This window comes from Larimichthys crocea, chromosome VIII, assembly GCF_000972845.2.
Source record: "Larimichthys crocea isolate SSNF chromosome VIII, L_crocea_2.0, whole genome shotgun sequence".
In the NCBI taxonomy this organism is placed as follows: Eukaryota; Metazoa; Chordata; class Actinopteri; family Sciaenidae; genus Larimichthys; species Larimichthys crocea.
In genome coordinates this window covers 29,301,044-29,320,237 of record NC_040018.1, presented here as the reverse complement: position 1 = coordinate 29,320,237, position 19,194 = coordinate 29,301,044, and the positions used below count along the sequence as shown (strand labels likewise).

The window sequence follows — 19,194 nt, the reverse complement described above, 5'->3', positions numbered from 1 at the left end:
TCATCAAAAGATGCTGTGATGACCGTGTGCCGGGGTCTGCTCGAGGTTTTTCCTTCACACTGCCACCAAGTCTCATGAGCCATGGGTGGTTTTGTCACATGTCCATCAGGCTGGTTGTTGTATATATTAAACTTTGCATGAATGTGGGTAAATCATGTGAAACGTGTGTGTTTGTATGAACAGAGTGAACATTGTGCTGTATGTAGCACAGTGTGTCCATTCATAATGACAGATGTGCTTAGAGAAAAGAATCAGCTATCACTGAATTGAAACATCTGTTCATGAAATGTTCCTCTGACTCTAAACTCTGCAGTGAAGTGATGAAGTGACTGTGGACGTGGTACCTTGTTGGCCCTTAAGGCCAGATCCAGAGACTGTTGACTGGACAGGTTGGCAGCAGGAGAGTTGTACGGGATGTTGTAGTCCTCATCAGGATACACGGGCACTGACAGTCTGTTGTCAGACCATGTCTCTGTCATGGACTGTAATAAAACAGGGTAAAGCAGCTACTACACATCAGAGACCACACATTGATTTTCATCTACAGTAGCTGCAGTAGTACTAACAGTAACGGATCCTAGAAACTGGTTACCTTGGTTGTGTCTAGGCTGTGGACGCGGGCTGAGGGGTTGTGGTGTGTGTTGTGGAGGTTGTGGATGGCGAGGTAGCGGCTGTGGTGGTGGTGGTTGTTGGTGTTGTCGCTGCAGGAGCGGGTCATGGTCTTCTGTGCTTGTCGAACCGTCAGCTGACTCCTCTCCAGACAACGCTCACATCTCTGCCGGCTGTGAGAGCAAGACTCCAGCCTACGGAGGCCTGAGACGGACACAAACACAAGAATCATTCCAACGATATCATAAAAGGAAAACATAATGAAGCTATGAAAATAATGATGACTGTTATAATGACATGGAAACTTAGTACAGAGGTTTGTATCTCGTGAACTTTACATGTTCATCATGAAGATTTGAAATGTGCAAACTGAGTTATAAATACATTGTGAAATACGAATGGAACTAAATAAGTAATAGACTAAATAATAATAATATAATTACACATTTATCTTTAAAACTTAAAGGGGCACTGATGATGATGTCACAAAGATTAACTCCCAGTCTTAAAACCTATAAGGAACTAAAATTCTCTTTCATGATGAGTCATTACAAACTCATAGCAAAGAATTATGCATCAATGTGATGTTTTCTAAATAAAAACTAAATTGTTATTAAATTGTGTAATAGTGTTTACTGGTGCATTAACAGTAGGGATGGGAATCGAGAACCGTGTGTTTCAATTTCATGGAATCGTTTGGCAGTTTATCTAACGATTCTCTTATCGATTCCAGAAAGCACGACTAATTACGCCACGTAACTTCCGCAAGTTTGGCACGTGCAGAGCAATCAGTAGTGAACAATGTCACCCACTCGGTTCAAACGCTCCAAAGTTTGGCTGCATTTTACCAAAACAGACGGCAACAGGGCGACTTGCAATCATTGCAAAGTGGAGATAACAGCGTCGGGAGGGAACACGGCGAACATGCAGAAACATTTGCACACACAACATGCAATATTTTTAAATGAATGTCGTGTTTTTGACACACTTCGGACTGGAGATGAATCTCAACCTAGCAGCAGCAGCAGCAGCCAGGCTATGAACACCTCTGTGGTTACTACAGAAGGTAAATAACACACTGCCTACCATGTTAGCGCCATGTGCTTCTTTGTAAAACATGCTATAACAGTTCACATTAAACGAATGCCTTCTGCATTACATTTAGAAGATGACCATGACGAGAGAGAGAGTCTGGCTGGCTCAGAGGCTGCAGCTGTACTAGCACTCGCTCCAGTTCACTACCTCCTCTAGATGATGCTGATCAACCTGTTTGTTCTCCTTTTTTCCCCAAATGAGAATCGATAAGAGAATCGATAAAGAATCGAATCGTTAAGCAGAATCGATAATCGTAAAAATCTTATCAATTCCCATCCCTAATTAACAGTACTACGTGAAGCATAAACCATTTAACAGTACATGGCATGGAAGAATGCTAAAAAGTGTGCGGACAACTCGAGTGAGACAAACATGGAAAAATATGCTCCGTGGCCCAGACGTGACCTTCAACAGGAATATGTGACTGTGGAAAGTCGGTAATGAACGAATGCATATTTCACCATCAATACTCCACTGGCTCTTATCCTTCCTCAGCTTGCTGTTTTCCACTGCCTGAGCGATCGCATCATTCAGCTGCTGCTCTGATACCTGTGACACACAGAGCACAAGAGGGAAATGTGTGAATGTAAAAGTAAAGATGATGCTCAGAGTCCCCAGAAAACAACATGAGAGCATAATGACAGTCCATAGTAGTGGCTTTGGTCCAGACCAATATCTACAGGCTATGAAATGTTGTATTAACATTTGAGGTTTTCAGACCGTGAATATTCCTGAGTTTGATGATCCTCAGACTCATTCTTGTTTAACCTTCATTTAGCCTGAAAACTTTTGCACTACAACCATTAACTGCCACTGAACAGCACCGCCAGTGTGTAATGAGCATTACATAACTTTTCTGCTCAGCCAATCGCTGCGTTTGTCGCTCATTTTTTTTCATCCCTGCTTATTCACGAGGGAGTGAAGCTGAGAACCTGTTCCAGCATGTGCTGGGAGGAAGTCCCAGAAACATTTTTAAGGAAAACAGGTCACCAGTATCAAATAACCGACGCACATTTCCACACAGGCAAGTCAGAGCCTTCAGCCCAGCCTTTTGGAGTTTGGAGCCCGGGGGCCTACAGTTGAACCCATGAGGCAACATTAACTCTGAGCCAGCAGGCGTCCTCTGTAAGATCATAAATCTGTACCGGTTAAAGTCAGTGAGGTGGCGGCGTTGCATACTTTGGGGTCGGGGTGTCGACTGATGATGATGTGGACTGGACCTGGTGCGCACTGGCTCAGGACTGTGTAGACGTCATTCAGTGCCATGCTGTAAACCACAGTATCGTTGATCTCCATGATCTCATCCCCACACCTAAAGGTACGGAGGGAGAGTTCAGGAAAAGGTGTTGGAGACATTATGTTTTTATAGTGATTGAAGTAGTAATTAATCGTATTCCTTCACATGCACGTTGTCTCATTTCTTCCTGTAGTTACATCAGATCACAGACTGAACGCCGGTATTTATTTCTCCTTACCGGAGTCTACCGTCCATGTGTGCTACTGATCCAGGAGAAAGGGTGTGAATGTAGATTCCAGGGCATCCGTCACCAGATGGAACACAGCACAGTCCAATACCCAGACCGACACCAGCCTCTGGGAAATTACACATGCATATAAAACATTGTTATGACACTTTTATTGTTTTATGACTGATGTTGACGGAGGCGGCTGTTTCCCTTCAAAATCATTTCACATTCCCACAGAAATCAGGTACAAATTGTATTTTTAGAGCAGCAACTAACAAATGTTTTCATAATCGATCGACCAATAATTTAGTTTATAAAACATATAATATAATGACAGATGACCATCAGAACTCAGCTGAAATAATATAACTCAATAGATTTCTCATGGTTGGGAAAAACTACAAATTTACACACCTGCACCACACTGCTAGTGTGGAGTTTATCAGGCATTAGTTAGATGTTAATAATTATTATGTGAATCCCACAAACTTAAGTAAAGGTTGCTTATTTTAACCAGAAAAAACAAACAAACTGAAACTCAGAAATCAATCAAGTCATCCTGTTAGACAAACTGTAAGTGGGATGGTTTGAATAATAAAATACTAAAAGTCAATAACTATATTGCCCCCCTGAGTCTGACCTTTCTGCAGGATAATCTCTATCATGATGCGGTCTCTGGGTTTAGCCGGCTGACCCGGCATGTTCAGCGTGTTACTGCAGTTGTTGTTCAGGTAGTTGTAGTCTCCCATGTCGGCACTGACCCGGGCCATGCCTGTGGTGGAGCTGAGGGAGCGCGACCTGCAGAGCTGAGCTACCTGCGCCTGACCACACAGAGCCCCGACGCGCAGGCTGGTCCTCACCACCAGAGTCAGCAGGCCCTTTTTGATTTGCTGCACAAAGATAAGTTTAATGCATTTAGTGTTAGGACTGCATTATAAGTTATTATTATGTGAGAATTTAACCTGTATGATAAATTCAAAGTAAGAAAAAGAAGCTTTATTTTCACTGTGGGGTAAAAGCAATGAGCAGCGGTGTATAACTGTATGCAGTACACTCATTACAACGCACCTTCACACACAGACACACACTTGTCTGCTCAGTTAATAATGCATCCTTGCATATAAAACTTGAGAAGATATAAATGAAGATAGATATACCAGATATTTTATCAGGAAACACAAGAGGACAAGCCAACCCACATTACAGATTACAGTCGGCTCAGTTCAAAACCAGGTGAGCCAGTCCAAACAAGCAAAGTAATCTGTGAAGGAACAGACCATATCCAAAAGGCAGCGTTCAAGAAACCAAATCACAATCCGAACAACACTGGGAAACAAAATATGGGGGCTGGAACGCTTGAACACAAAACAAAGACGAGGAACACGCAACTAAATACACAAGAGAGGACAGGATAACATGACACAGGTGAAACTAATGAGGATGGAAAAGACTATCAAAACTGGCGGGAAACACAACAGCAGCAGGAAGTAAAGCTACACAAAAAACTCTTTCAAAATAAAACAGGAAACCAGAAACCACCAAAAATAAGTGTTGTCAATGATTGCATACCAGCTGTGGCTGTGCACATCAATCCAGCAGTTCCACTTCAGATGAAATTTTCAACCCCTTTTCTCAGATCACACTTAAATCAAACACTTCCGCTACTTTCACTGGCCATCTTTACCGCTTTTACTTCTCAACTGACCATTTAACTGCATTCGTAACATTCCTATCACATCGTTTCAAAAGATTCAATTTGTTAATTGAAACAATGTCAAATTTCTTAACTGCAAATGATAACCAAGCACGCTCAGACCTTTACTCTTTCCTAGTTTGATATAGTGACAGTTTGAAATTTAAGCTGCAAGCAGCGATGGTCGGGCCCCATCGGTCTTTATAATATCGGTCTTAATAACTGCAAGAAGTTTCAGACAGCTCTGAGAAAGTATATGATAGCCCAACACTTTTGTCTGAAAATCAGCCAAAAAGTCAATGGAGTCTCATTTTTTTCCGAAACGATCGGCAGCGTTGACTTTGACGCGCCGTCACGGCCACGCCCTCTGATGAAAAGTTGTGATTTTGATAACTTTTCATTGTCGAGGCCTGAAGAACACACACGCCAAGTTTCAAGCACATCGGATAAAATCCCTAGGAGGAGTTCGTTCAAATGCGACTCCTGGAAATGACCCCAAAAACTCAAAAGTCCAAATATGACAAAAATTGGATGCCGTACGCTTCACTGTAGCCCGGGTCACCAAGAGACTTTTTTGTGCGTCTCTGCATGTTACATGCTCCCTCCAAATTTGGTACACATGGATGAAACCGTGGCGAGGGGCACCTCCAAAAACGCACACCTAGGTGGTGCTGTAGAGCCATATGCGTACGTCCATGTGCGAGACCGCCGAAATGCGTAATTTCACGCCCGACTTTGGGGGGTAGGCGAATTTTCATGAGTTTTCGAGGGGATATGGGCTGTTGGAAATGCGATTTACTTTTAAACGTTGTTCAGCGTTCGAAATCCAATAGGGCCTCGCCCCAGCGTGCCGTGCTCGGGCCCTAATAAAGGTTTTTAGAAGGAGTGGGCGAGGGATCAAACGGAAAGAACACTAAGTGACTTCACTTTAAGACCCTGCTTCTTATTCAACCATCACATTTCAGCACGTAGCGATCATCTGGGCAGAACAGTCAAAAGAACAGCCTGTATGTAGACTGTATTTCATTGTTAGGAAGGTACACAACATACTTTATCTAGGAAATATAAAAAAGTTTTTATATATCTGATCAATTTAATACTAGTGTAAAGTCTAAAGTGAACACCATCAGTCTTTTTTTTCCATATTTTGAAATAGAAACATCCGGCTCAGCTCATGGTTGATTTATTTTGATTTTGTTGTCAGGATGTTAGGATGAAGCCGCCTTACTTTGAACTTGTGCAGCGCTTCATCATGAGTCAGCCCATGTAGGGATTCTCCATTCAGCTCCAGGATCTCGTCACCTGCAGACACAGAAACAAGCACTGAAGGCAGAGTCTACTCTGACACTATTTACAAATCTGACTCATTCTGAACACACGTTAACTTCATGCACTTCAACTGTACTGTTCAACTGAGGTCGCAACATATTCACGCATGACACGCTTTCATGTTCACTGCTGACGTAAACTGACATTAGTACTGTCTGTCAACACTTCGTTCAAATATTAATATATGATTTTAGCATGTCTGACTTTGAGGGTCCAGTGTGGAATCTAGCTGTGAGATTTCAGATTGCAACCAACTGAATACCCTGTGCCTCACTGTTCCCTTCCAAGCATGGAGGAGAAACTACAGTGGCCACAGAACTTGTGTAAAACACAAACACACTATGTAAAGCAAAAGAGGAGCCGCTCTGTGTAGATGAATGTTTCAGGTACCAAAAACACAATGATTATTATGTTCAGATGATTATGCATGAATCAAATCAAATCAAATCAAATCAGATTTTATTTGTATAGCCCAAAGTCACAAAGTACATTTTCCACTTTACAATCTGTACAGGGAAAAAGTATGCGAATAAATTGACTTTTCCAAACATCCCGAACTGACAAACAATCTCTTGTACATTGTCTGATCTGTTTTTAATGTCATGCTTCGTACAGTTGTGTGTGATTGTTCTCTATAATGTGCCTTTAACAACTTTTTTTTGTTTGTTTTTATTATTGTTTGTTTATATATTTACACACAAGTGTCTTGCACATTATTTGTTTTTATCTGAGTTTTGTGATAATGAGAAACTTGATACTTGCTTTCTTATAGCCATAGTCATTTATGTGTTCGAAAATTCAATAAACAAAGTTGGGAAGAAAAAAAAAAGAGATAGAGACACATGCACAGCAGCAACTGTAACGGAGATATGGCAGCAATAATGACAGTAGTAATATATGTAGTGGACGTCGTGCAGGATCACAATGAATGAATGAATATTATATTCCATATGTTACACACTGGACCTTTAAATCTACGCTGTTTCATTTTGTAATAGTTTGACTGAACTTGCACTAACTGAGTCTATCCTCTAAGAAATAAATATGTGTCTTCCAGCATTAGCAGGACGACATGTAAAGAGTGTGTATGTGCTTCGTGTACAGTGTGTTGTTCCTCACCCTCCTGCAGCCTCCCATCAGCAGCTGCTGCCCCTCCAGGGAAAATGGTCTTCACATAGATCCCCATTGGTCCATACATGCTGTCCCTCCCTCCCACTATACTGAAGCCCAGACCCTGGAAACAGCAGCATTATTATTGATAATGTTAGCAGTGATAAATATCTTTAAACAACAATCTAGTCACAATCATAACTGTTATCATATTCCTAATTAGATGAGAGAAGGAAGCTTCAGTCTCAAAGGTCATTCACGATTAATCAGTGTATGGTTCATACCTTGCCATGGCCCTTCATCAGCACAATGTTGCAGATGATGAAGGCTTGCACGTTGCTACAGGAGTGTACGAGCTGAGCAGAGCTGACAGAGCGGGAGGGACGGTGAACAGGCTGGAGAGGAGAGAGAGGGGGTGACTGTGATAAGACATAACAGGTCACAGTATTTGGTATGAACGAGTTTATTGTTTTCAAATGCTAATACAACCCTCGTCTTCTACTGTATCAGTGTGGTTACATATTTTTGATACCAGTGTCAACGATTCATGTTCTTCTATAATTCATGTGGCAGATAGCCAGACTAGGACATGCAGGAGGCCGAGCTAGTTGCCCCATATCATCCAGACTTTGATTACTTTTTGACAGGCACAGATATGAGGCAGCCTGGAGCCACACAACAAAAAAAATGAATGAAAAAATAAAAATGTCCACATATGCTTCTAAACAATGTGCAGCTTTGTCACACAATATTGCCTTATGCTATCACATGGGGGCTGATGTCAGCTAGATACAAACAAACACAGTGTTGATCATGTCAGACTGATCAAATACTTGTGTCGTGGTGTGAGGAAACTCCAGCTGCTGGGACAGAGACTTCCTGTTTCCGTATAAACCTCCGTTCCCATGAGGATGACTGCTGTACAGCTCCGGGGTCTTCATGATGATGCTGTCCAGATCCCCGATCCAGTAAGGATGAACACCTAAAGGCAGATAAAGACCCAGTTTATATATAGGGATGGGAATCGAGAACCGGTTCCGTGTGTTTCAGTTCCATGAATCGTTTGGCAGTTTATCTAACGATTCTCTTATCGATTCCAGAAAGCAGGAATCACGTCACGTAACTTCCGCAATAAGTTATGCACACTCGTTTCTCACGAGTTTGGCACGTGCAGTGCAATCAGTAGTAAACAATGTCACCCACTCGGTTCAAACGCTCCAAAGTTTGGCTGCATTTTACCAAAACAGACGGCAACAGGGCGACTTGCAATCATTGCAAAGTGGAGATAACAGCGTCGGGAGGGAACACGACGAACATGCAGAAACATTTGCGCACACAACATGCAATATTTTTAAATGAATGTCGTGTTTTTGACACGCTTCGGACTGGAGATGAATCTCAACCTAGCAGCAGCAGCAGCAGCCAGGCTATGACCACCTCTGTGGTTACTACGGAAGGTAAATAACACACTGCCTACCATGTTAGCGCCATGTGCTTCTTTGTAAAACATGCTATAACAGTTCACATTAAACGAATGCCTTCTGCATTACATTTAGAAGATGACCATGACGAGAGAGAGAGTCTGGCTGGCTCAGAGGCTGCAGCTGTACTAGTACTCGCTCCAGTTCACTACCTCCTCTAGATGATGCTGATCAAACTGTTTGTTCTCCTTTTTTCCCCAAATGAGAATCGATAAGAGAATCGATAAAGAATCGAATCGTTAAGCAGAATCGATAATGGAATCGGAATCGTAAAAATGTTATTAATTCCCATCCCTATTTATATATATGTATATATATGAACTGTTATGATGGAGGCTTTATGACTTTAACCTGCCTGGTGTTTCCTGTTGAGGTTCCCTATCTTCTGTGTGTATCTGTCTGTCTCTGTTGTCTGTGTGTGTGTGTGTGTGTGTGTGTGTGTGTGTGTGTGTGTGTGACCGGTTCAAGCTTCCACACTTGTTCTGACTACTTAGTGGTAACTACAGTACGCACAGCCAGCTTTGATCACTGTGATGAATCCAGTTTGTCACTCACCTGCCACATTCAGCTCTGACCTGACCCTGAACCTGAACCTGAACCCAGCCCTGCACCACTCTGTGTTTCATCACGTCCTCATGTCGCTCCACCAGTGTTCAATAAACTGTTTAAAACTGATCTCTGGTTGGTGTTTTTGGTCCGAAACGTGACCCATCTCACACTGTTTCAGCTCTCTACAGATCTATGTCCTGCTGCAAAAAGGACCCAGATTCTTGAATTGTGATGTGAGCGTTGTGTTGGACTGAATCCTAACATACGGGATTTTCTGTTGACCTAAATCACGTATATCAGTCACATTAACTGATTTGCTTCGGATCATCATTCAGAACTTTCTTCAATCTGTTCTGTTAAATCTCACACCGGTGGAACTGTAAGCGCAGCACTTCTCACTCACAATTAGGACCACATTTCCCAGAAGCGGTGCGGCTTCCCAGTGCTAAAAGGATATTACTCTCCGGCCTCACACCTCCCTGAAGACAATAAACATATTAGAAACAATTTTCCCCTCACCCCCCTTTCCTCTCCTTTCATCGTCTGTCATCACTACACACTCTAAAAGCTTTAGCAGCCTCCTCCTGTTTGTGAAGCTTTCGTGTACGGGAGAATTAATGGTGCTCACTCCTCTCAGTGGATCTTAGAGGAGTGTTAAATTTACAGCTGAGTGCAAGCTGAATGGTACATACTGGTTGAATTGGAGCGTGTCCTGTTGTTGGACGTCTGTCCTGGTGGGCTCTGCTCAGGCTTCTCTGTTTCCCAGCATCTCTCCTCGTTTACCTCTGGGATAGGTAACTGCACACACACACACACACACACACACACACACACACACACACACACACACACACACACACACACACACATAGTTTTTTTTTTATTTTATTATCTTAATCAATGTCAAAAATGATAAATATGATAAATAAATATGGGTCAGACTGCACATTTGGCCAAAGACTGGTTTACCTTGAGGTGGTTGTTGTTGGCCATAAGTTCTTCATCCGTGTATCCAGGCAATAACAGAGGATCGGATGGGGAGATGAGAGCCGGATGCTGTGGGCTTGTAGTCAGACTGTTTGAATGGAGACTGTCTTCACATGCGGAAATGTCCTAAAGCACACAACACACCAGGAAAGTCAGGACAGTTAACTCCACTAAGCAGTTAGCAGGCAGACAAGGGAAGCACCCTCAAAACCCTGTAGTGTGTAGTATAGCAAAGTCACATGTAGGGTATTTGTACGGTAGTAGTAAAACAGAATATAGTAGCACATTATATAACTCTATAAATAAGGACAAGATGAAGAGAATAACAATCCAGATGAGACCAGATAAAAACATAAACCAACAGTGATAAACATTTAGGACTAAAGAGCATTTAGCAATCAGACTGCAGAGGGAATGAATGATTTAGTATCGGTTAGTTTAACAAGCATCGGTTAGTTTTCACACTCCACCCCTGCCTCTACATGTCACATTGACATTGCACCTACAAACTCTATACGTTACATTAACACTCAGTCTTACTGTACTTAGCATCTGTTGGACATTTTGTTATATACCTGCACATTTAAAATATTCTGAATGCACATTACCTGGTACTTGCAATTCCTGCACAGCTGTACTGCTCTTTTTATTTTAAAACATATTGTGTATATATATATTTATATTGTTTATATTTTAAAACCTGATTATCTTTATCTTTCTTATATTTTTATATATATAGGTATAGAATGGTGCAGTAGAGTACTGCATATTATACGTAGAGGAACAGAGTACAGTCAAGTTAAGTACAGTGTAATGAGTAATGCCATATAGTAACCTCTACTATTTCATAGTATAGTATAGTATAGTATAGTATAGTATAGTGTAGTTTAGTATAGTATAGTATAGTATACACTGTAGTATAGCATATTATATAATATAGTATACTATAGTATAGTATATATTAAAGCATATATTATTGTATAGTCCTGTGTACAGTATACAGTAGTATAGTAGAGTATATACTATATATTGGTGTAAAGTACTGACTAGCATATTATTGTATAGTCCTATGTATAGTATACAGTGGTATAGTAGAGTATATACTATATATTGGTGTAAAGTACTGAGTAGTATATTATTGTATAGTCCTGTGTATAGTATACAGTAGTATAGTAGAGTATATACTATATATTGGTGTAAAGTACTGAGTAGTATATTATTGTATAGTATAGCCTACAGTAGTATAGTGTATGTTTACTGTATAGATGGATATGTTATACATCGTTTGCTGCTACATACTTCATCAGTCTGGTATGAGCAGTATATCACTGTCGATAAATGTTTCTGTATAACTTTTGTGTTGAGTAATTTCCCCAAACTGAAGGCCCCATGTAACCATGGCAACATGATGGATACATCCTCTTTGTTATGATGAACTTGTCTTTGGAACCTTCGGCGTTTCATTCCTGAACGGAGCCATTATGAGACAGTGTTGAAAACAGAATCAGCTGAGCCCAGACGTCACATGTTAGACGTTCTTTCCTACTGCTCCTTTTCTCCATTCCTGCTTCATTCTGCTGTTCAGGTTTCCACAGCCTCTTTAAAGTGACTCAAATAGACTTGGCAGGATGTCAAGCTGTTGCACTGCCCAGCAGGAAAGCTACCACAGCAACAAAAATACTCAAACCTGAAGAAAAAAAAAAGCCTCATACTGCCTTTATGACTGCTTAGGAGCAATGAAAACACATTCATCCATAAATACAGCATGTGCTGCTCATTCTAGTTCATGCAGTTCCTCGTGTAAAGGTGATACTCACCATATAAGAGTAAAGTTATTATATAACTAAATTTGTTTTCAAGATTTCATCTAGGAGCTGAAGTAAAATTACATAACAAATCCCTGAATTTCCATGACGAGCTGAGGAAATTCCCAGACTGTGCTTTGCTCCTGCTTTATCAATGTGTGAAAAGAATCTACCTTTCTAGACTTGAAGCCTACAAATGATGAATGAAATATTTCTTGTAATAACTACTTATTACTTTGTAATGTGTGTAACCGTTTCTGACTGGATTCCGAAGAGTGTCTCGGTGTATGTGGGAAGTCTGGGAATGTGATTGCAGCATGAGAAATATGCCAGCCCACACAAACATAGTCACAGTGAGTGTACTGTCTACAGTCCCTGGACACTGTTTATCCATGTAGGACATGTATTTGGTTATAAATGCTCATGCTCATCTCTGTACTAATTCTACTTGCAAAATACAAAGTAACACATCACTGCTTATTAGAACAGTTAAATCCACTGAGCTGTCAGCAGGCAAGACAAGGTGAGTGCCATCCACAATGCACTCAGAACACTGCAGCACTGTAGTTACGTTGAGTATAGGGCAGTAGAGTTTAACAGAGTATAGTATATTATATTGTATAGTACAGAGTAGCGTAGTGCTGCATAATGCAGTGGAGCAAAGTATATGTAGAGCCAAGATAGTATTATAAAGAGCATTATATAGTAATATGATTCATTATAGTACATAATGAATCAGTAGAGTATATTATAGGTAGTGAAATAGAGTTGAGTTGAGTCAGACAGAGTACAGTGTAAAGTATAGTATAGTGTAGTGTAGTGCAGTATAGTGTAGTGTAGTGTAGTGTAGTGTAGTGTAGTGTAGTGTAGTGTAGTATAGTGCAGTGTAGTGTAGTGTAGTGTAGTATAGTATAGTATAGTATAGTATAGTATAGTATAGTGTAGTGTAGTGTAGTGTAGTGTAGTGTAGTGTAGTATAGTATCAGTGGACACTGTTTAGTCATGTAGGACATATATTTGGTAACTGAAACTGTTATTTTTAAATGAATTTCATCAATGAAGCATGATGAGTACTTGGGATACTGAAACTCGTTTATGCATCTGTTACTTCTTATTATAATACTGTAATTGTGTGTATGAATCCGACATATGTAAAATTGGTCTTTTATGTCAAAATAAGACTACTCACATCACTCTGGTTACAGAGTTTTTATGCTTTTAGAATTCATGGTGGGATTTTCTTACAACAACAATTAGCTACAATCTCCAAGATGAATACATTTTTACTTTTTATACTTCAATCACTCATAAGACAGGAAAATACTACTTTGGACTGAACACAGTAGAATACTGTTTTCTTAAAGAATTAGGGAAAGCAGTACAAATGTCCCACCCCAGTTCATGTCATATGTCAGCTGCTATTACCTCATTATAGACTTTAATGTGAACGCTCCTCGTTCCCTCCCCCGCCATCCATGAGCTGCTGTTTAGGAAGTGTCCGTTAAAGGGTGCCAGCCTGTCTGGGCTCAGGAAGCTGCAGCCTCTGGAGAAAAAAACAAAATACAGAGAGATCTGAGTCAATTACAATGAGCCAGTGTGAATTTTGAATCATCTTTATTCCACAAAGTTTTAGTTTTAGTCGATGACAACACAATACCTTTTAGTCTAGTTGCAGACCATGATAAGTCACAGAGAGGTAAAGAGGCATGTCTTTATAAAAGAGTTACTTGTTTTGCTGCTTCCTCTTTGCTTGCTTTGACAATAAAAAAACAAAAACATTTGGAACAATTCATCTGTTCATTTAGTCGAGATCTTCCCACTATTGCAGTCTTGTGGGTGGACAAAAGAAAAGAGAGCAGCAGCAATTGTCAGACAATTCTCTACTGTTGTGCTTCCATATTGCATAAAGTTGGCGGTTTGCGGGGCAGGTAGTTGATTAACAGATTCTTGTAACAGGTCAGGTGGGTTCAGGTCTTAAAAACAAACAAACTGTGTAGCACTGTACTTCCGTTTTCTTCTACTTATTGGAGATAAACAGCAGTCCACCAGTGACATTTTTTCTTTAAAAAAAAAAGCTTTTCATCATAGTTCTCGTTAACAAAATCAACACCGCACTGGGTTAGCAAATGAGAGGTATCCTGTGGAGTGTTTAACCACTAGTACTGCTGTGGAGCAATGTTAAGTGGGTGCATTTACAATGTAACACATTCCTGCCACCAGTTTTTCATGTTGCTCCACTGATCCACAGTCAGTGGCCGTACATGTAATGGGCAAAGAAACACAGCAACGTGCCAACAAAAGCAGTGAAGATTGCAAGATAGTAAATGCAAACAACTGCACAATAGAAATGTTTTTTTTAAAAGATTAGCAAACGCTGTATGAGGAAGGAACAGAATTAATTGACGTCAGGTTCAGCAGATCAGGCCTTTCATGACTCCATTGTCCGTTGGTCTCATAGGTGTTTGAACTCTGTGTGGAATGTGACTTGGGATAACTTCTGTTATGATTCAGCGTTATATAAAAAAATGTTATACCCACTTTTATCAGAACTGAAAGCATTTCTTCGTTGACAGAAGAGCAAAGATTGACACTGAATGGGAACACCTTTCTATATTTCATGTTTATTGCTGTTTGCACCGGGGATAAACGCAATTTCAATACTCTGTATGTCCTGTACATATGGCAGCATTGATAATAAAGTTGACTTGACTTCTAGTCTTCTGACCACTCAAAGCACTTTTACACTACATATCTCATTCACTCATTCACACACTGATGGCATTAGCTGCCATGTAAGGTACAACGTCGGTTAGTTTTTCACACTCCACCCCTGCCTCTACATGTCAACATTGACATTGGCACTACAAACTCTATCGTTACATTAACACTCAGCCTTACTGTACTTAGCATCTGTTGGACATTTTGTTATGTACCTGCACATTTAAAATATCTGAATACACATTAACCCTGGTACTTGCAATTCCGGCACAGCTGACTGCTCTTTTTAATTTTAAAACATATTTAATTGTGTAATATATTTTATATTGTTTATACTTAAACTACTTGATTATCTTTATCTTTCTTATATTTTTAGAATGTTTGTTACCACAGAGATGGTGGACTGACAGTCATCAGAAAATCTGACCACTTTCCGCGGCCTCCTAGCGCTCCTGCAATCTATCTGTATACACGTGAAGAGTGGGTGAAGGTAAGGGTGGTCAGTCCTGTAGCTGTGACCATTGACGTGCCTCCAAGCTCTCTCTCCTGTCAACACGTCCAAGAGTGTACGTCTTTGGACAATTTTCCATCCCAGCGCCAACTTTTCATAAAAGTCACTGCATTGTCATTTGTTTGAGGCACTTGTTGTGGTGTTGTGTTATGGTTGCAGGTGCGTCGCGTCTGTTTTCCGTGGGCCGGTCCCAGTCAGTTAATCGTATCCGTGTACCTGAGTTTCCCTATAGTACCTCTAGTTTTCCGTAGTAATGATCTAGTTGTATTGTTAGATGTTGTATACGTCTGTTGTCTTGTGTACGTTTCGTCTCGTCTACACCCCTGTCTTATGCCTACTTCCATCCCTACGTTCCTAAATTCTATCCCACACCCACCCCCACCCCACACTTGTCTTTTTTGCTATATAGTATCTTAGTTGTTATCCGGCTTTATTGTATAGTCCTGTGTGTTCTCGTCTACTGTCTGTGGTTACTCTTCTATTGGTGTGTACTGGTGATTACTATTAGTTGTCATAGCCTACAGTAGTATAGTTATGTTTACTGTATAGATGGATATGTTATACATCGTTGCTGCTACATACTTCATCAGTCTGGTATGAGCAGTATATCACTGTCGATAAATGTTTCTGTATAACTTTTGTGTGGAGTAATTTCCCCAAACTGAAAGCCCCATGTAACCATGGCAACATGATGGATACATCCTCTTTGTTATGATGAACTTGTCTTTGGAACTTCGGCGTTTTTCATTCCTGAACGGAGCCATTATGAGACAGTGTTGAAAACAGAATCCGCTGGAGCCCAGACGTCACATGTAGACGTTCTTTCCTACTGCTCCTTTTCTCCCATTCCTGCTTCATTCTGCTGTTCAGGTTTCCACAGCCTCTTTAAAGTGACTCAATAGACTGGGCGATGTCAGGTTGCACCTGCCCAGCAGGAAAGCTACCACAGCAACAAAAAATACTCAAACCTGAAGAAAAAAAAAGCCTCACCTGCCTTTATGACTGCTTCCAGTAGGAGCAATGAAACACATTCATCCATAAATACAGCATTGTCCTGCTCGTTCTAGTTCATGCAGTTCCTTGTGTAAAGGTGATACTCACCATATAAGAGTAAAGTTATTATATAACTAATTTGTTTTCAAGATTTCATCTAGGAGCTGAAGTAAAATTACATAACAAATCCCTGAATTCCATGACGGCTGAGGAAATTCCCAGACTGTGCTTTGCTCCTGCTTTATCAATGTGTGAAAAGAATCTACCTTTTCTAGACTTGAAGCCTACAAATGATGAATGAAATATTCTTGTAATAACTACTTATTACTTTGTAATGTGTGTAACCGTTCTGACTGGATTCCGAAGAGTGTCTCGTTGTATGTGGGAAGTCTGGGAATGTGATTGCAGCATGAGAAATATGCCAGCCCACACAGACATAGTCACATGAGTGTACTGTCTACAGTCCCTGGACACTGTTTATCCATGTAGGACATGTATTAGGTTATAAATGCTCATGCTCATCTCTGTACTAATTCTACTTGCAAAATACACAAACTAACACATCACTGCTATTAGGACAGTTAAATCCACTGAGCTGTCAGCAGGCAAGCAAGGTGAGGCCATCCACAATGCACTCAGAACACTGCAGCACTGTAGTTACGTTGAGTTTAGGGCAGTAGAGTTTAACAGAGATATAGTATATTATATTGTATAGTAACGAGTAGCGTAGTGCTGCATAATGCAGTGGAGCAAAGTATATGTAGAGCCAAGATAGTATTATAAAGAGCATATATAGTAATATGATTCTATAGTACATAATGAATCAGTAGAGTATATTAAAGGTAGTGGAATAGAGTTGAGTTAGACAGAGTACAGTGTAAAACAATAGTGTGTGATCAATATAGTATAGTATAGTATAGTATAGTGTAGTGTAGTGTAGTATAGTAGAGTATAGAGTAGTGTAGTGTAGTGTAGTATAGTAGAGTAAGAGTAGTGTGTGTAGTGTAGTGTAGTGTAGAGTAGAGTATAGTAGAGATAGAGTAGTGTAGTGTAGTATAGTATAGTATAGTATAGTAAGTATAGTATTATAGTATATGTAGTAGTGTAGTATAGTAGAGTATAGTAGAGTATAGTGTAGTGTAGTGTAGTGCAGTGTAGTGTAGTGTAGTGTAGTGTAGTGTAGTGTAGTGTAGTAAAGAACAGTGCAGTGTAGTTGTATGTATGTATCGTTGTATGTGTGTGTCGTGTAGTGTAGTATCGTATAGTATAGTATAGTCTCGTGGCCCTGTTTCGCATGTAGGACATATATTTTTGGTAACTGAAACGTTCTTTTTAAATGAATTTCATCAATGAAGCATGATGAGTACTTGGGATACTGAAACTCGTTATGCATCTGTTACTTCTTATTATAATCTGTATTGTGGTATGACCCGACATATGTAAAATTGTCTTTTATGTTCAAAATAAGACTACTGACATCACTCTGGTTACAGAGTTTTTACGCTTTTAGAATTCATGATGGGATTTCAACAATTAGCTACAATCTCCAAATGAATACATTTTTACTTTTTATACTCAATCACTCAAAGACAGAAGATTGAGAAGAACAGGAAAATACTACTTTGGACTGAACACAGTAGAATACTGTTTCTTAAAGAATTAGGGAAAGCATACAAATGTCCCACCCCAGTTCATGTCATATGTCAGCTGCTATTACCTCATTATAGACTTTAATGTGAACGCTCCTCGTTCCCTCCCCCGCCATCCATGAGCTGCTGTTTAGGAAGTGTCCGTTAAAGGGTGCCAGCCTGTCTGGGCTCAGGAAGCTGCAGCCCTGGAGAAAAAAACAAAAACAGGGAGATCTGAGTCAATTACAATGAGCCAGTGTGAATTTTGAATCATCTTATTCCGCAAAGTTTTAGTTTTAGTCGTGACAAAACAATACCTTTAGTCTAGTTCAGACCATGATAGTAACAGAGAGGTAAAGAGGCAGTCTTTATAAAGAGTTACTTGTTTTGCTGCTTCCTCTTTGCTTGCTTTGACAATAAAAAAACAAAAACATTTGGAACAATTCATCTGTTTCATTTAGTCGAGATCTTCCCACTACTGCAGTCTTGTGGGTGGACAAAAGAAAAGAGAGCAGCAGCACATTGTCAGACAATTCCTACTGTTGTGTGCTTCCATTGCATAAAGTTGGCGGTTGCGGGGCAGGTAGTTGATTAACAGATTCTTGTAACAGGTCAGGTGGGTTCAGGTCTTAAACAAACAAACTGTGTAGCGCTGTACTTCCGTTTTCTTCTCACTTATTGGAGTTAACAGCAGTCCACCAGTGACATTTTTTCTTTTTAAAAAAAAAGCTTTTCATCATAGTCCTCGTTAACAAAATCAACACCGCACTGGGTTAGCAATGGGAGGTATCCTGTGGAGTGTTTAACCGCTAGTACTGCTGTGGGAGCAATGTTAAGTGGGTGCATTTACAATGTAACACATTCCTGCCACCAGTTTTTTCATGTTGCTCCACTGATCCACAGTCAGTGCCGTACATGTAATGGGCAAAGAACCACAGCAACGTGCCAACAAAAGCAGTGAAGATTGCAAGATAGTAAATGCAAACAACTGCACAATAGAAATGTTTTTTTAAAAGATTAGCAAACGCTGTATGAGGAAGGAACAGAATTAATTGACGTCAGGTTCAGCAGATCAGGCCTTTCATGACTCCATTGTCCGTTGGTCCATAGGGTTTGAACTCTCTGTGGAATGTGACTTGAGATAACTCTTGTTATGATTCAGGGTTATATAAAAAAAGGTCATACCCACTTTTATCAGAACTGAAAGCATTTCTTCATTG

The 19,194-nt window shown here is 40.3% G+C and overlaps 1 protein-coding gene across 2 annotated transcripts in view; it reads right to left on the bottom strand.

The window, feature by feature from the left end:
- Positions 1 to 19,194, bottom strand: part of il16 (interleukin 16) — a 44,679-nt gene that overhangs the window by 15,466 nt on the left and 10,019 nt on the right. For both annotated transcript variants that reach the window (XM_027281634.1, XM_027281635.1), the window contains exons 5-17: positions 13,550 to 13,667; positions 10,302 to 10,445; positions 10,025 to 10,130; positions 8,136 to 8,284; positions 7,587 to 7,697; positions 7,312 to 7,426; positions 6,092 to 6,165; positions 3,811 to 4,060; positions 3,180 to 3,297; positions 2,884 to 3,016; positions 2,166 to 2,253; positions 593 to 813; positions 345 to 482 (exon numbers count right to left, since the gene is read on the bottom strand). In XM_027281634.1, coding sequence (XP_027137435.1) covers positions 345 to 482; positions 593 to 813; positions 2,166 to 2,253; positions 2,884 to 3,016; positions 3,180 to 3,297; positions 3,811 to 4,060; positions 6,092 to 6,165; positions 7,312 to 7,426; positions 7,587 to 7,697; positions 8,136 to 8,284; positions 10,025 to 10,130; positions 10,302 to 10,445; positions 13,550 to 13,667 — 1,765 coding nt within the window. The remainder of the gene's footprint in view (positions 1 to 344; positions 483 to 592; positions 814 to 2,165; positions 2,254 to 2,883; positions 3,017 to 3,179; positions 3,298 to 3,810; positions 4,061 to 6,091; positions 6,166 to 7,311; positions 7,427 to 7,586; positions 7,698 to 8,135; positions 8,285 to 10,024; positions 10,131 to 10,301; positions 10,446 to 13,549; positions 13,668 to 19,194) is intronic.